Below are 17,596 nucleotides of genomic sequence, written 5' to 3' on the forward strand. Positions count from 1 at the left end.
TTCTCCAACCTGTTTATGTATGGTCGTAGAAGACTCCCCAAAAATGGTACTCTCCGCCGCCTTGTCTGCGTGTTATTGGTGAAGCAGACGGCGCTTTCCCGACCTCGAAAGCAACTCCTGATCCTCCCGTTCCAAGTGCCTTCCTCTCCTCCAGTCAGCAGGGGCGGTGGGATCCACGAGCGCCTAGTAGGGCTGCGGGATTGGGCTTCCTGCGGATAAGGCGGCCCACTTGATTCCCCGTCGCCCTCGGTCGTCCTCCGCCTTCACCTTCTTCCTGGCCTCCCCGACCCCTTAAACCCCCCTCGCCGGCCCAGCAGTTGCGCGCTCGAGAGGATCGTCGTTGCTGTTATCGCGGGCAGCGAGAGTGCTGAGTTGAATCGCTCTTTGTGACGCATTGGGTAAAGATCCTTAGAGGTGCTTTATCGATCTCAATCGAAAAGGTTTGCCTTTTTCTGAACTTCCGTTATTCGATTTGCCATATAGGTTGGAATATAATTGTCGTGGTGTATTTAGTTTAAGGATAATTCGCTTGAAGATGTAGGTTGATTATTCAGGCCAAGCAAAAGATTTTCTTGTCATGGATTCCTACTGAGTTGGAATAGTCATCCAACTATCTGGTGAATTTTAAGTGATTATTAGGAAACTTTGTGGTTAGTTTGTTCTTGTCGATGGAATTGAGTCTCTATTTAACCATAACTTAATGCAAGGCCTAAAGGAATGGAATGGTAAGGGATATATGTTTTATAGTTTTATGCTATACAGTTAAGTGCTACTGATGGTGAAAATATAACACAGAAAAGCCATCGATTAGGAGGTGAAACAGAAAAAAGTAAGCATCTTGCCCCTCAATCCATGTCATTGTATCAATTGATGAAATAAGACGACAATTCATAAATCATGTTCTTACACTTGACATTCTGAATAGAAATGATTTAAAGAGAATTCATGTTATGCTCAGTAGATTTCAAATGCATGTACTGATATTTCAGAAAGTTCTTATGACATGAACCTATCTGGTCTACTGCTGCTGGAGATAACAAACTGATTCTTAGTTTCTTACATTTAAAAGGTTGAACAGTTGCTGGCAAGTTTATTGAATCTAGTATATATGCAGGAAGCTGCTTGTGGAGAAGGCAAAATTACTCATGCTTTTTGTCAACTATGGCCACAGATCCTGGTAGCTTAAATGGCAGAAAAGGGCTTTAATGGATTGAGGGACATGGACAGAAACTTTACTTACTGTTAGCCTGAGCATATTTGTTGGCTCGCATTTACCATGGCGTCAGTTTCTATATGTACTTTGTACTGTAAGGATGGGATTCATGTTACTAAGAAAGTGCTCCAACCGGTTGATAAAGGCAATTCTTTTCTTCCAGGACATTGGTTGTGCTCATCTGATTATATAGCTAGTCAAATAGATATTAGACAAAGTACAGTGTATCTTGTAGCCAATATAACTTGGAAAGGACAGAGAAGTGAAACATTCAATTCATTCAACATAAATTGTTTTTCTTCAGTTCCATATATGAGTTCCAATGAAGTTGCATCTCACAAGTTTAACTGTATGGGTAGTCGAAAGTCTGATTCTGAAAGTGGCCATCAGAGAGACCAGTATGGTTCAGATTCCTCTCTATCATCATCATCTAACATTAAGAGACAACTTACAAAACTGGACTTGTATTTTAGCAAGCTGAAACATATGAAGGACAGACAACTTGGAAGTAATTCTCAGACTCTTCTTGAAAGAAGGATGATTAAGATGGATTCTTCAGGAGGACTAAAGGATAACACTACAAAAACCATTGACACAAGCTGTGATGATAAAAAAGAGACTGGATTGAGTTCTTTGGAGCACTATTTTGGCCGCTTATCTGGTAGTTACTTTTGTAATTGGTCCTGAACTCATTTTTACAAAATTACTTCAATGAAAAGATCAAATATCCACATTTCAATGAAATGAACAATACTCATTTGCTAATATAAAATTTCAAGATGTCATTTAATCTACATGTAGTGGTCAAGTCAGGAAACCTGGCTTCCTAGCTAGTTTAGCTAAGTCAGTTCATGATATAATCTTTACAATCAATAGGTTTAACTCAAGCGTTACTTCAGTCAGTTGTTTCTGTAAAATCTTGACAGAACTGTTTTATTTCAAACCATGCTAGATTGGGCATTATATCATCTACAACTACATCACGTGTCTTCTTGTGGAACTAAAGAATATTTTAGTTAGGTTCTGGAGAATGAGACAACTTACAATAATTTTTCTTTGCATTTGTGCTTAACCAACCACCCGACTTGATGCAAATCATTTATATGTCAGGCTTTAGTGGCTTGTCATACTAGATTTTCATGTCATTATTCCCAGTAATGTATGTAGCGAAAATACATTTAGAATAATTCCTAAAACTTCTACATCTCTTTCGTAGAAAATGTATAGCCTTGTTGTTCATTGATTTCTTATGATCATCGTCACTGCTTGACCGCTGCTTGATCAAGATTCTCAGATGTGTTTGGCTCCTGAAATCATAGTTATTCTTGATTCATTGTTCCTCAAAAACCTAAAACCTGAGAAGTCTTCTCTTTTTTAATCTTTTTTCAGGCTACTAATAGAGGATCCACTTTAGTAAGTCAACCATTCTTCATTTAGCTATTAGCTTGTTCTTGTACCAAATACATATCCGTAATTTATTTACAGAATCTAATAGCTGAATGAAGAATGGGTTGATGATCTATAACTAAGGTGGATTACATACATGAATTGTATAAATTCATAGCTTTTCATTAATAATACAAGAAGTCCTCTCCTCTTCTAATCTGATATAAGTCCAAATTCAAAAGCTCCAATGAACATAATCCCTCGCATTCGACTCACCATGTCAGAAACTTCCACTGCAGAATGCCAACCCACCACCCTTCCGACAACAGGAACCCACTCTCAAGTCACTTCTTTGATAAATTTCAATGTAGCACAATTCTTTGCTACATCTTTCAAGTTTCTCAGACATCCTTCTGATATTTCAGGGCATGTCTAGGTTCCAGTAGTAGCCCAGAAGAGTGATACTCTTTTATGGACCTATACTATTATCTCAGTTTATAAATGAAGTTTAGCTGACAAAGATACTTCTAAATGTTAGCATGTGAGGCAATCTCATTTTCTATCATTGACGCTCATCTTTTTGAAACTTGATTGTAGGATAGTTATTTGATAGCTTCAACTGTATGTCTGACCAATCAGTCAGTCCCATCTTCATCTAAATAGGTTCTACAGGAATCCTCATATGGCATTTGATTATAGAGCAATATTCTCTCCTCTAGTTCCTTATTCTTCTATTCTTAACATACTAAAGCTTCATCTAACTATTCTTGTTAAGCTTTGCAACTTGTAAGATCTATTCATCTATTCTGTGAATAATACTATTAGTAATTTGTTTTTTAGCTAATATAGACTCGGAAAAGAGAAGTTTGTCCAGCTTCCAAAAAGGTGTATCAGAAAGAAATTCTGAGAGAACATCAATTACTGGAATAGGAGAAGGCAATGAAAAAGAAGTAGATTTGGAACCATATACAAATAAAGATAAAAAGAACTTGGATGATAGAACAGATTCGTTGATTTTTGGTACCAGAAATATCCAAAGTCTGCCAACAGAGGATGAAGCTTCTGATCTATATCTAATGTGAGTTTTCTTCTTTTCAACCCGACACATAGTCTGCTCCCATTAATATATTTACTTGTGAATAAATAGCAAAAACCTGCAGACTGCAATTGGTAAAGTATTTTGCATCATTAGCATGATTCATTTGTAGGTGCTATATTTTCATCCAAGACGTGAGATTCCAAAATTTATTATCCTTTTTCTGCAGAACCTTCTCCTGAAGTTTTACTAGTAGATAATTAACGCTGGCATTTTTTATGAATGCAGAAGTTTATTGGCTGCAATAGATATTGCTGTATACTTATTTGAAATAGCGAGTCCAGTTAACTCGGAGATAGAGCACTTGTCTCTCCCTTTAATCTATGGAGCAAAGATAAATAAATTGATCCTTCTGGGGGAATGGTGGAGACTATTAACTCCAATGTTTCTGGTACGTTGTTTAATTCATTATTATTGGCCTTCCCCATCCAAGCAAAAGTAGCACATACAATTTGATTATTCAGCGACTATAAACTACAGTTTGATTATTCAGAGACTCAAAATAAGGTGAGGCTGCCAAGAGTGTTTGTATTCGTATCAAGCACTAATGATGGAGTAAGAAATGAACTGGAAAAACATAGGGCATCTTAGATTCCTTCTGAGCCTGGCAAATATGGCCTATATGTTAAGTTGTTTTTTTATTTACTAATAGAACTGCAATTTGGTGGATAATTTTATTGTTTACTCATTACAAAAACTCACTGGTTTAAAGATTAATATTGTGTATTCTATGTTTCCACAGCATTTCAGTTCTATTGATTTAACCAAATTTCATCAACTTTGGTTCATATTTAAAATCTAGAGTTTAACGCCACATTAAAGTTCTATTTGCGATGTTCTGTCTTTCCTTTGCAGCACTCAGGATTCCTGCATGTTGCCCTGAGTTGTTGGGTTCTTCTTACATATGGACCTCGAGTTTGTAAAGCCTACGGCCCTTTCACCTTTTTCCTGATGTATATATTGGGAGGAATTTGTGGCAATTTGACAAGCTTTCTTCACACTCCTGACCTGACAGTTTGTGGTACAGTATGTCCTTTTGAACCAATGTTCCTGCTTGATGTCTTACAAAATATGCTTTTGTTATTGGGTCAGTTGATTTTGCTTTTATTTTTTCCTTCAATAGTTCCATAAACATGCCTTCTGTTCTTAAAAGCATATGTTTTCTGTTTTCTTTCGAACTAGTTTAATTAATATAACATTATTCACCATGATACCTAAAGAGTTGGAATTGTTAATATTTTTGGTAGTATTAATTATCAGAGGTACAGAGGTATTCCCAACCTGATCCTTTCTGAAGATTCTTATTTCCAATAACTAATATTTGGGAAGCCAAAGCAGCGGAAGTTGACTTCATCACATCTATATGCAGCAATGATGGATTTATTAAATTAATTTTGTATTTCATCCAACAATATAAAAAACAAAGTGAAGAAAGTTAAAATCACTAGGATATATGCAACTTAACTAATGGCATACTCAATGTTTGAATCCTATTTTTGTGAATGAATGGTATTACAGGGGATGTTAGCTTGTATTCACTCATCATTCAATGCTTCCATTTAGTGTCTATTACTTAGAAGTAGAGAAAGTGAAACTCAATTTGCATGGCAGCATATTCATGATTTGGTCGGTCTTTTTAATTTCTTCATCCAAATTATTGTTATGCAGCCAAAATGAACTTAAAATAGAGCATGATTTAGTATATATGAATGTAGAAAAACATTTTGTTTCCATATCTTGTATTAAGTCAGTTTACTTGAAGAGAAATGGGAGGAAAGAAATAGTTAATTATGCACTTATTTGAAAAACAATTGAGGTATCATTCAATGCCCTAAAGGTTATATTCAATATAAAGCTTGTCCAAAATCAGGAGAAATTTAAGAGCATACTTTCAACAAAGTTTTCACTGAGCATGATTCATTTTTTCCTGAGATGTTCTTATTGTCAAGGACTAATGTGTTTAAACAGGGTCCAGAATTCGCCATAATTGGAGCTTGGCTCGTCCACCAAGTCCAGAATAAAGAAGTCGGACCAAAAGAAGTTTCACTGAACATGTTCTTGAAAGCAGTAATCGCCACTGCCCTGAGCTTTGTCTTGAGTAGCTTTGGAAGAGTCGACAACTGGTTTGTATTTCCTGTTTGTGCATCCATTTCAATTGCATATCCTTTCAAACTAATTCTTGTGAAAGGAGGCCTTTGATGATTCCTCTGGCTGCAGGACTCATGTTAGCGCCGTCATTTCGGGCATCATATTTGGCTTTCTCACATCTCCAACTTTTGCATTTGGAACAAAGAGCGGTCGGAAAGAGGGAATTACTCTCGTTCAGAATCCATGGAAGTCACTTGCCACCTTCGCGGTCTCTATACTCGTGCTGGCTTCCTTGTTTCTTCTCTATGCACCAGAGCTCCAGCTTGTGGAGCGGGATGACTTTTTCTAGCAACTCCACCGAGATCAATTATTACTTGTTCGAGGAATTCGCTGTTCAAATTTATGTCAAACTGTTGTAAGTCGATCGGGAAGAAGAATCATCTCTCGAGATAGTCAATTAATACGATAGACATAATTCATCAACACAGTTTAAGTCGGCGAGTTTGCAAGCGTATCTACGCAATTTGGGTTGGTGCCGGCCATTCTCAACTCAATTAATTAGTAGGAATAAATTTCGCTGTCGGTCGTTTTCTTGAACTTGTTCATATAAATAAACGTCGACATCAAACTGTGCACGCATCAGAGGACACAACATTCATGCACAGATCGATGCTGACATTAATTTGGGTGGGCTTATCGAGGCGATGCACATGCGAAGCTTTGCCGAGGCACGGCAGTCATGGAATCTGCTTTTACGCTCATTTACGCCTCAATAGATTGCCGACTAAAAGGATTTGATCGTCTTCCATCAGCATATTGGGTGCCCTCCAACGACCGCGCACTCGAGCAATGCAACAATACAGACTCAGCACAGATGCAGGAAGAACACTGTCTAGCTTGAGCGTGAGGTCCTTTTCGATACGTTATTTATCGTTTGCTCAGTGAGCGTGTGGTCCCATTTCGGCTGTCACGCAGAGTCGCTCAGCTCGTGCCTTCCCCAATCACTCAGATTTGTCCTGAACAATCAAGTTGCATAATTATATTTTAATAAAGAATTATATATAAATAGTTAACTTGTAAATCAATTATTGATACAGGGAGTCTCTTTTGTTTGCGAAACAAGAAAAGAAGTTTGTTGGGAGGGATCCGATCCATTCCAATCCCATCCAATCCAAACCACCGTTGACTCGATCGACGGCGGCTCCGATTTCTCTACAGGGGGCGACGTCTCTCCTGGAAACTTACCGGGGTGACTCGACCAGCTTCCTTATCACTCGTAGAATAAAAAATCGCGAAGGCAAGGGGGCGGGGGTGGTATGATCTGATGACCTTGGAAGCTCGCCTGCGTTATCCAGCTCAGCCAGAGAAATTCGGTTAGAGAGATCGCCAGACAGCGGTCTCCGTGGCGCCGCTGGTTCGGATACAAGGAGGGAAGAGAGGAGAAGAGGAGAAGGGTTTGGGAGAGGCGGGGCTGTGGCTATGCATCGACAGAGGGCCATGTCGTGGAGGAAGGTGGGGAAGGCGGCGCAGGCACTGGCCGCGCACGCGCTTCTCTTCTGCTTTACCCTCTTCCTCGCCCTCAAGATTGACGGTCGGACGCCCTACTCTTGGTGGTCAGCTCTGCTTTCGCTTTCGCCCCTTTGTAATTTGATGCCCTTTCCCTGGATTTAATTGTGTTTGCTTCCGGATTGTTTGGTGCGAGCTCACCCATTCCTTAAAAAGATGGCACTTTTAGTTTTTGAGATTTACGGGGGCGTGGTTGATTTGGCTAGGTGGGGGTTTTAGGATTTGGGGTGGATAGAAAGGATGACTGAGATGAGTTTTGTTCTATACAGCTTTCTTTCACGTTTCAATTCTAAACCTTTATTTTTGAAAAAGGAAAGCAGGATTGGTTGTCTGTGACATCGAATTCCCTGCTTCCGGCTCTTCATATCTCGCGACTTTCCTTCTGCCACGTTCATTTGAATTATGTTTCGTTTTAATTTTCTTGTTTTCTCTTTCTAACTTTCTTTGATTTTTTTTGCAATTCATATTATCTCGGGAAAAAAAATACTTGGATTTGGTGGTAGTTATCATTTGGAAAATTCCTTCAGCAACTAAAATCAGGAGATTACTAGTATTATCGTGAACCAAAATGCAAATGCTTATTGGTGATTTTTCATGTTGCTGTCATTCTAGTGATGCTCTTCCAGTAGTCACAATTAGATGAACTTTTATAATGGGAATTATCCTCTTTTTATGTATGTGTTACAGCAATACTTGCCCTGGGAAAGTGACATTTGTGGGTTTCTAAAATTTAACTTGGGCCATGGTATTGTCTCTGACGCTGAACTTGGTCACATGCTAGGGATGTTGTTTTCTCTCACCAACAATGCGTAGTAAAATGGATATGTCACACAAGTTGCTTTGTGAAATGCAATCTGAATGAGGATTATGCAGTATAAGACATGTGATATATGGTCCACCTTATTTTAGTCACCATACTGGTCCAGATGTAGCATGTATCTTTAACACAACCACTGACAGAATTATACTTACCATTGAACAAGGGAATTACCCCTCATAATTTTCATGTCTCTTTTGTAACTTTATTGATTTATAGATCTCTATCGGCTAGGTGGTATTGTTTTGTTATATTCCAAATTGAATTTCAATAATTTTTTTTCCTCCATCACCAATTGTGGACTCCCATTATGCTGTGAGAATCTACATAAATCTAGTGCTTCATATATTTATGATGTTGATCTCATTTTCTCCTGATGTGCTAGGACAATATTTGTTCCTCTTTGGCTATTTCATGCTGTTACAGCACGAGGGAGGTTCTCCTTACCTGCTCCGTCATTGCCTCATGATCGCCATGTATGATTTAACTTCTAATGTCTATTCAAGCAAATGTTTTTGTTCTGTTGTTTACAGTGTGGCTAGTAATAATTGTCAGTTCAGTAACCTGGCCTGATATACTTCTTTTTATACAGTGGGCACCTTGTCATGCTGTTGTTGCAGTACCTTTGTTAATTGCCTTTGAACTACTTCTTTGTATATATCTTCACAATATAAGTGGTAAGAGTGGACACAATTGCTTAGCAGTCAATTTATATGAACTCTACTGATAGTTCTTATTTGAAATTTCATACAGTTAATGCTGGACGTTATATCAACCTAAAGGTTGTGTTCCTTCCACTTTTGGCCTTTGAGATAACCATTCTTGTTGATAATTTCAGGTAAATATATTTATCTTTGTATTTAAACTATCTTAGAGGGAAATAACAGGAGAATATTCATTGATAATTGGATATTTTACCTTGTTATTAGCACCACAATACCACATTCTGGATATAAAATGTAAGTCTGGCTACAACTGAGAATTTTACTAATAAAACTAGAATGGATCTTTAACTATAGACACTTTAAGCTAATTGTCATAGCTTATCCAGTTTTTAGTTTGCCAGAAGCTTGAGTGTATTTGTATTCTACATAAGCCGAAGATCTATTGTCTGTGAGTTCTTGTTTATCAAGTTTGTTTCGTGTTATTTTGCACAACTTACATAATGCCTACCCAGTCATTGTTACTAGGGTTGGAAAGAGACATCTTACTCTCCTTTCTCTCATATCCCTTCGGCTCAAATCGGGTGGAAAATGATGGAAACTGACTCCAACCAACTATATTATAAAAAACATAGAATTAAGTTTTTATGTCATCCAATTATTATTTTGTTTTTCAAGTTTGATAAAAAATGAAATAAAGAAGTTTCTTTCTATCCTCCTCATGTTCCTTCCCAAGCATATAAGGAAGAACCAATTTCCTCCCACTTTTTCCTACCCCTAGTTCTTTCCCTCACTCTTCCCAAGGATGCCTTAATGCTAGGTTAAAGTAGCCCTTTTTCCTCCATGGGAATAAGTTGGTTCTTGAGTACAATCACAACAAAAACATTGGTTTGGACTAACTATTATCAGTAACATCCATCAATTTCAATTGATATCCAAGCCATCTAAAATTAGTCAACATGGGCTTAGATTTCTTCAGCTGGAAGGAGGAACCCAGGAGAAGGTAGCAGCAACAACTCGTTTATGGGACAAGTCTTGATGTTCATATCGATCCATTATGTGCTTTTTGAATCTAGCATTGGGTAGACCTCATACAATAATTATCCTAGTTTTGGAGGATAGAAATACTAGGGTTTATAGCTTGGTGGAATGGTAGAGTTCCAATGCATATTGACCTACATGTTTTTGCAGGGAGATTATGTTGTTTGATATTGATTAGAAGGGGCTGAAACTTCTTCCTCATCACCTCAGCCTAGGTTCCTCTAGTTTGTCGTCGTTGATAATAGCTTCATTGTTGCCACCAGTCTAGTGTTGAATCTTTGTCGTCCACCTTTCTTGTGAGTTCTTTGGCCAGCCAAGCTTTTGTCGGATACTGTCTGCCTATGCTGCCAATTTTTCTAGATGCATTGATGCTAGTGTCTCCCTGGATCTGGATTGAGGGAGACAAAAAAGAGTTGAAACCATGATAAATCCTATTCGTCTCAGTCAAACTGGTCCAATTTATCCTATGGTAGATGACTTTTGAAACTTGCTTATATGATGGTACTTCTATTCAGATCAACTTCCACATACTATAAGTTAGGTACTGTTAAGATAAGTTCTTTTTAACAGCGCCGTTTTGAATTTACAATGTTTAAAACCATGATAAAGTCTATTTGTCTCGGTCAACTGGTCCAATTTATCCAATGGTAGATGACTTTTAAAAACTCACTTATAGGGCAGTACTAAACTACTAATATTCAGATGGACTTCCAGATAATATTGAGATAGGTGTCATTAAGATAAGTTATTTTTGTTGATCTTGAACTTAAGTTTTTAATGTGTTTTTGAATTGGAGAACAAGAAGGGCTGGGTTGCAAGTGTTCATATAAGTAAGATTTTAGAACACTTATGTGAGAAAATGGTCTTTTATGAGTAACACAGTTACTTATAAAATCATGTATAAAGAGGCCTTTGAATATACAAAAAAACACACAAAACGAACTAGTAACTTCCTTAAGAACTATCTTCAAAATTGGTCACTACTCTTTTTGTCAATTCTGTTAAAATAGGACGAGAGGCAATCATAGTAACTGTTAAAATTAACAATGGTACATCTGTAGACACTAGAAAAAGATAAAAAGACAATAAGAAGAAAAAATCCATCACATATTAGAGTTATCACATCACCCTGAACTTCTCTGGGCATTTTGACCTCTGCAACTGGCACTCTAATTTTCAGGATGTGTAAAGCTTTAATGCCAGGAGATGAAGAGAGCATGAGTGATGAAGCTATCTGGGAGACACTTCCTGTAAGTTCAATCGAGTTGAATTCTTCAATTCATCACTGTTCTGATGAGTGTATGGATTTCGTAATGAGAGATAACATTAATCTAGCATCTTATAGGAGCTTGTTTTTGAAGAAGAATTATAGATGTTCATGTAGGAAATTTTTGCTAGTAATTGCTGCATAACGCTTGTTCTTGCATATGTAATGCAAAATTTTATAAATCTATTACAGCTTTCTACTTTTTCGTGCACCTATCTACTTTTTATAGTTTCAGCTCATAAGTTTGTATTTTTTGTAGTTCACGTGAAACTCGTATGTCTTATTTTTTTAATTACCTAATCATTTGTCTTGTCATAGTAGCAATTTGGGCATTGAGCATGGTACCAAAGATGCATGACTGATAAAAGTAAAAGGAACTTACATCAATAGGCCATCTTGTCCTTTTTTGCATTGGTGTCTAAGCTAGTATATTTTATATTACAATACAATTTTGTTTTTGACTTTCTCAAGTTTTTTATACTGAATCTTGTGACACTTGTCTTAGCACTTCTGGGTTGCAATCTCAATGGTGTTTCTCATAGCTGCTTCCATATTCACCCTTCTTAAGCTATGTGGTAAATTCCCTTCACCTTTGTTTTCTAAAGCTTTTTATAACTTTTGCAAGTATAGAGCATTGGATTTTATTGTACATATGAACAATAAATTTGTTGCTAAGCATATTCATGTGCTATTTTGTTCTTTACATGTTCTTCGGAAAAATGGATCTAAGATCTTTTTCAAGGAAAAAAAGGTATCTACATTTAGCTAGAATTAGGACAATCAAATTGTATTTCTGAAATAGGAAGTTCATTTAGACCTGCTGTGCTTTACCTTTTAAGCTCTATACAAAACCAAACTGCAAAGATTGTTAATTTGACAACAAGTGGAAATGAATGAAATTCTGTCAGTATTACTATCATGCGGAGTTGTGGACCACTCATATCTGGAGTCTGGTTCTAATAAAAATATAATTGATAGATAATCAGAGCCTGACTTGGTGTCTTCGCATATATTTGTACTGTGATTATTCTGATCCTTTTTTTTTTGGTGAACTTTATTCTGTAAATTCATGTTGGTGAATATACACATTTGATGTTCTTTCATTCAGATGCGTGAATAATCTGTATTCTAATAACTTGATATTTGGATAAAAAGGGTCTAGATATGCAAAGCATGATCTTTTTTCTTATTTGCACTAAGGAAATACATTGTTCAAAGTGTGCATTTGAATTCCTTATCTCCTCTCTTCTCCTCCATCAACTATCTTCTTTCTTCTCTTCTCCTTTCCCTGTTCTCCCTCTTTCTGATTTGGCAATGAGTATATTACAATATCTGTTTTTTTCTTTATTCTTATTTGTAATATTTGGATAAGCAGTTATCATATAATTATGCAACCTCTTTTTGTCAATGCAGGTGATGTTGATGCTCTTGGTTGGTGGGATCTATTCATAAATTTTGGGTAGCACTCCCTTTTTTCCCCTTTAATGGTTTTAACAATATCACTAATATCTTCTGATCTACCTACTCTTTTCAGGATTGCAGAGTGTTTTGCTTTCCTTGTGTCTACAAAGTGGTCTAATCCAATGATCCATAGACGTTATCATGGCGAAGCTTCTTCTTCAACTGCAATTAGGTATCGAGATTGGAATAGTGGTCTTCTGCTTTCTTCCATTGAGGACCATGATCAGGGGGTTTGTAGTCTGCAAGACATTGGAGGCCATATAATGAAAGTTCCTATTGTGGTTTTCCAGGTTTTGTTTTGCATGCGCCTCGAGGTATGATGTGCAATTGTAGCAACTTTACACTACAATTTTGCTTTTTCTTCCAACTCATGGATCAACATGCTTCAATGCTTGTTTCTTAAGTAGCTCTTTCTTGGCTAAGAGTAGTATAAAAAATTCGATATATCATTATACAATGAAAACCCACTAAAAGTTGCTTGAATCATGATTATTTTTTTGACTCTGATGGTGTACTCTGCTATCCACTTGTATGTGTGAGTAGATGCTGCCAATATAACTTTCCTCTATAAAATTAGATATTTGCTTAACCTCTGCCAAAAAAATGATGCTCATTTGGTGGCTATTACATCTTTTCATTCAAGTAGAGGGAGAGTAACACAAATAATAGTGTTCCATGCTTGTCCATTAAACACACATTGCATTGATAGAGTGCTTCAAAGTTTGGAAGATTACCATTAGGGCCTTTTTCTATTTTGCTGTTGCAGCATTCAAGGGCATGGAATTAATCACCATGCTCCTACGCGCATATGGCACTATTCTAACCTATGTTTTCAATTTGGAGTATATGTAACTTATTTGGGTATGGATCTAGGTGTAGCACACATCATTTACCAGGTGTCCAACTCACCTAGTACCTGTATGTGTTGCGTTGACACAGGAAAGGGGTATGTGAAAAGTTCACTTAACAAAAACTCTAACTAATTATACTAATTCATGGCCAAAATTTTAGATGAAGAATGGTGCAATCATGTCCTTGTCATTGTGCTAATTCTTATAACTTATAAGGTAAGACAAGTCTAAGCAATAAAACTTTAAAGCGAGGTCAATGTTGAAGAATTATCTTGCGTTTAAAATTTTAACACACTATATAATTTTTATTGAAGTGGGAATGCATTAATATTGCAAGTTTTGTTAACCAAATTTCTAAGATACTTGCAAATGGTGACTGTATGAGTATAGATATTCATAACCTTGCATCAATAAGCTTTAAGTTCTAGTTCAAACTATGTAGGAGTCTATAGATAACTTGTTTGTTCAAGTAATGGCAAATGTAATCTTGAAGAAGTCAAACCTTGAGCTAATTATTTCAATTTATTTTGTTGATTTTGAATGCTGGGCATATCAGTGTTTTTTTCTATTATTTAATTCTTTTTCATTTAGAAATTAGGATTGGATATAGTTCAAAACAAACATGCTAAAAATCATGCTACTCAAGAGTTTGTTTAAGCAAGATATTTGATTGACTATTGTCTTTCGAGAATTTGCTTCTATGCCACTTTTTTCTGCATCTATATCACTAGAAAGTGAGATATATTTATTTCGTGTTTCATCATGCCATACTGAGATGTTTAGTACTTCTTTGCTGGCTCAGGGAACACCTCCTAGTGCTCGACATATACCAATTTTTGCACTTTTCTCGCCATTATTTATTTTGCAAGGTGCTGCTGTCCTATATGCTTTTTTAACATTGGTGGAGAAGCTTGTTCTTTTACTTGATTTTGGAACTATTGATACTAGATATCTCAGAATTTCATCAAATGTTCATGACTTCTTTGCTTTTGTGCATCATGGTTCAAGGTACTATTTTACTTGTTCACCAGTTGAATATGTTATTTTGGGTAAGAAATTAGCTCTGTTCTTTATTTGATTATATCTTGTCCAAGTTAACAGATTGCTTGGTTGGTGGTCCATTGATGAGGAAAGCAGAGAAGAGCAAGCTCGCTTGTTTTATACTGAAGAAACTGGGTATCTTTTTCCGCTTCGTTTACTCTCTAGACATTTATCTGATAGGATGAATAATCAACTTTTATGCTTGAAGAAAAGTGAACTAGCAGAAGCTGTTATGGCAATTCGAGATGCTCCACATATCACTTCCATTAGCTGCATGATAGATATTAGAGTCTATTTGTTGGCTTTGTTTGTCTCAGTGTTCTCTTTACCATGCACATGTATCTTTGAGTTTAAACAATGGAAAGCATCAGTTCCCATTAGTTAAAAATCACAGAATATGCCTTAGATTCTCTTTGAATGATTGGTTTGATTTCCAAATCATATCTAATCAGAATAATAACTAACTCTTGACCTTTTAAGAGATGATACTTTCCTTTTAGAGTGTTTGCCTGGCTGTGGTTTTTTATGATACTTGCAAGTCATTACGTGCTATCTGAAACACACAGGAAAATACCATTGGCCTGGTTTATTGTTGAAGATTAGTATATTTTCTAAAAGCAAAGATGGGCAGTGTCTGCCTTCTCAACAAAATGTTTTGAAACATGAACACAAAATTCAAGATGTAAGTCTCATAATATAAAGAGATTGCTCATCTTGCTAGGAGATAGGATTGGGATCAATGCTATAAATCACTTGTATTGAAATTGACTAGTAGAACAACTAGTATCTTTCTTCTAATCAGTCAGTTCTCTGCAGGTATAACACTTTTTGTGGTTATCCTCCTGAGGTTGTAAAGAAAATGGCAAAGAGGGATTTGGCTGAGGAGGTGCAGTGGATTTATATGCTTGTGTGAATCACCAAGTTGTTGTCTATTTCTAGAATTTTAGATACTGCATAGCAAGCTTATGTACTGCAATATTATCTTTTCTTTGATCTCCATCTGTATTGGTACCTCAGGTTTGGAGACTACAAGCAGCTTTGGGGGAACAAGCTGAAATAACAAAGTATAGCCAACAGGAATATGAAAGGCTTCAAAATGTCCGTATTCAATCTAAGTTTTTGGTTAAACTATACCTAATGAATATCTAGGATTCTAATTCTTGTGTCATGCATTTTTTTTAAAAAGCGGTTATACCCTATATGTTTTCTTTCACGGGCTTTCAATTTGGACCAGTTATGTATGCATGAAGATTTTATTCGTTTGAACGCCCCAAAACATTGTACGACAGGGAGTTCTGCTCATTGTGGTCCAATGGTTTTGGTAAAAACAAAGGACGTGGCTCACAGAGAAAGCATAAAACTCAATACACTTTTAATAAGTTATGAATTAGCATTATTGCTAATATACACACAGAAGCTACCCTGTTATTTTGGAAAACTATTTTGAGCAGGAAAAAGATGTCATGCTAGTCACAATTATGCCTCTTAGATTGAGTGTGCAATCGATAAATAGAAACAAAGTGAAGTTGAAATTATTTATTTAGGAATAAACAGGCATTGACTATCATCATTTTTATCTCTTGTATGAGACGAGCTGCACCTTAGGTGATACGACACTGATATTGAAGTCAGAAGGTGGTAAGAATATAAGCACCCAATATTTTACGCATATTGTTTGCATTTTATGGTAGACTTAAGCTGTTCCTTGCATTGCATGTCCCTACTATTCTCTGCGTGCTGTTTATGGTTTTTTTACATGACCTTAAGCACTTTTTGCTGGCATTGCTGACCATGCAATTAGCTCCATGTGACTCCCGTGCTTCCACTATGGATCTACATTAATGCTATATCATTTAGAGTTTATTTACTTCTGCAAGGATTCGCTTTCTTCATTTTTACGGTGCAAATATCCTTTGCTGAATTTCTGAAGTATATGTTCCCTGATCTTGGCAAATATTTTTGTCGGTCTGTTTCAGGAGAAAGTGCTATGTAGGATTTGCTTTGAGGCAGAAATATGCACGGTCCTCCTTCCATGTCGTCACCGGATTCTCTGCAAGTAAAGTTTTGTGTGTGTTTGTTGATATGCACTACTGCTGCTTCTAGTAATCTTAAGAGTGAATTTCTATCTCAAATCACTAACTCCACTATATCAACAGGTCATGCTCGGAAAAGTGCAAGAAGTGCCCTATATGCCGCGTACCCATCGAGGAGCGGATGCCTGTATATGATGTTTAAGCTCCCAACACTATACATACACAAGTAATTTTAAAAATTCTCTCACTAATTTGTGTTCATAGCATGACTGATGTATGTAAGTTAGAGATTTTTTGGGTGTTTTAACTCTGGGCATAGTGGCGCATACATGGGATAAAATTCTAATCAATATACGTGAAAGTCCAAATAGGTTTTCTCAAGAGCGTGATTGTTTTACGAGTGTGTTACTTTTTGTTGTAGTCTTTGTGATCCAGAATTGGAAATATAGGAATCTGGGCTTTATTATTTGGGAATGTGTTTTTGTATCAGTAAATATATTTAAATTGTCCTGTGAAGGTTTTATTAATATCAAACTATTTTCAATTTTTTTATAGGCTTGTTAATAAAATCTTATAGGTGTTTTATAAAAATTATTAATTGAAAATATTTTTAAATCAAATTATAATATCTACTTACTAATTATTTTTATAAATATTTATATTATTCAATTTTTTTCTCTTTATCTTTTTAGAGATGATTAATTATTGTTAAATAATTATGATGGTAAAAAATTAGAGTTGTCAAATGGGCCAACTTAGGGTGGGATGGGTTGACTCGTGGCGGGCCAATCATTTGGCGGGGTGGGGCAGGTCAACCCGTCAACTTGGTGGGTTGGGAAAATTTCAACTCAATTTAAGGTGGGTTACGGGTTTAGCAGGTCAACCCACGGATCTATCAATTTTTTAAAAAAAATTAAAAAATATTTTATATTTTCAACATTTTACTTCGATAATGTTTCATCAAATAAATGTATCCATAAATGTGTATTTTAAATATAAATGAACACAAATGAATAGTTATGTGGGATGAAAAGTATTATTTTTATTTCAAAATTATAATAAATAAAGATAATA

At 36.2% G+C, this 17,596-nt stretch overlaps 2 protein-coding genes across 5 annotated transcripts; both read left to right on the top strand.

Moving 5' to 3' along the window:
- Window positions 1-43: 43 nt before the first annotated feature.
- LOC121996972 (RHOMBOID-like protein 9, chloroplastic) lies at window positions 44-6,266 on the top strand. 3 transcript variants are annotated; one of them, XM_042551160.1, is made up of 7 exons: window positions 44-440; window positions 1,115-1,874; window positions 3,449-3,677; window positions 3,924-4,086; window positions 4,551-4,721; window positions 5,664-5,818; window positions 5,913-6,266. In XM_042551160.1, exons 2-7 carry the CDS (start codon window positions 1,277-1,279, stop codon window positions 6,130-6,132), a joined length of 1,536 nt encoding a protein of 511 aa, XP_042407094.1. In that variant the 5' UTR covers window positions 44-440; window positions 1,115-1,276; the 3' UTR covers window positions 6,133-6,266. The 3 variants fall into 3 exon arrangements, with proteins under 3 accessions (XP_042407094.1, XP_042407093.1, XP_042407092.1); XM_042551159.1 differs by having other exon boundaries at window positions 45-440; window positions 1,104-1,874; window positions 3,440-3,677; XM_042551158.1 differs by having other exon boundaries at window positions 45-440; window positions 3,440-3,677.
- Window positions 6,267-6,928: 662 nt separating this feature from the next.
- Window positions 6,929-17,051, top strand: LOC121996973. 2 transcript variants are annotated; one of them, XM_042551162.1, is made up of 15 exons: window positions 6,929-7,396; window positions 8,552-8,642; window positions 8,759-8,843; window positions 8,920-9,004; window positions 11,050-11,119; window positions 11,642-11,711; window positions 12,550-12,595; window positions 12,671-12,911; window positions 14,251-14,317; window positions 14,397-14,456; window positions 14,543-14,624; window positions 15,306-15,375; window positions 15,507-15,587; window positions 16,466-16,545; window positions 16,646-17,051. In XM_042551162.1, the coding sequence occupies exons 1-15, from the start codon at window positions 7,263-7,265 to the stop codon at window positions 16,722-16,724; spliced, it is 1,341 nt and encodes a 446-aa protein (XP_042407096.1). In that variant the 5' UTR covers window positions 6,929-7,262; the 3' UTR covers window positions 16,725-17,051. The 2 variants fall into 2 exon arrangements, with proteins under 2 accessions (XP_042407096.1, XP_042407095.1); XM_042551161.1 differs by having other exon boundaries at window positions 6,935-7,396; window positions 14,251-14,456; window positions 14,550-14,624.
- Window positions 17,052-17,596: the final 545 nt, after the last annotated feature.

The sequence above is a fragment of the Zingiber officinale genome, chromosome 6A (genome assembly GCF_018446385.1).
Source record: "Zingiber officinale cultivar Zhangliang chromosome 6A, Zo_v1.1, whole genome shotgun sequence".
Taxonomy (NCBI): Eukaryota; Viridiplantae; Streptophyta; class Magnoliopsida; order Zingiberales; family Zingiberaceae; genus Zingiber; species Zingiber officinale.

What these genes read in the sequence shown, in the direction of transcription:
- LOC121996972 (XM_042551159.1), top strand. Translation starts at nt 1,277, where the DNA reads ATGGCGTCAGTTTCTATATGTACTTTGTACTGTAAGGATGGGATTCAT. An exon ending in GCTTCTGATCTATATCTAAT is followed by an intron (nt 3,678 to 3,923) that starts GTGAGTTTTCTT and finishes TTATGAATGCAG; the next exon opens with AAGTTTATTGGCTGCAATAG. An exon ending in ACCTGACAGTTTGTGGTACA is followed by an intron (nt 4,722 to 5,663) that starts GTATGTCCTTTT and finishes GTGTTTAAACAG; the next exon opens with GGTCCAGAATTCGCCATAAT.
- LOC121996973 (XM_042551161.1), top strand. Translation starts at nt 7,263, where the DNA reads ATGCATCGACAGAGGGCCATGTCGTGGAGGAAGGTGGGGAAGGCGGCG. An exon ending in AGAGGGATTTGGCTGAGGAG is followed by an intron (nt 15,376 to 15,506) that starts GTGCAGTGGATT and finishes TTGGTACCTCAG; the next exon opens with GTTTGGAGACTACAAGCAGC. An exon ending in CGTCACCGGATTCTCTGCAA is followed by an intron (nt 16,546 to 16,645) that starts GTAAAGTTTTGT and finishes CTATATCAACAG; the next exon opens with GTCATGCTCGGAAAAGTGCA.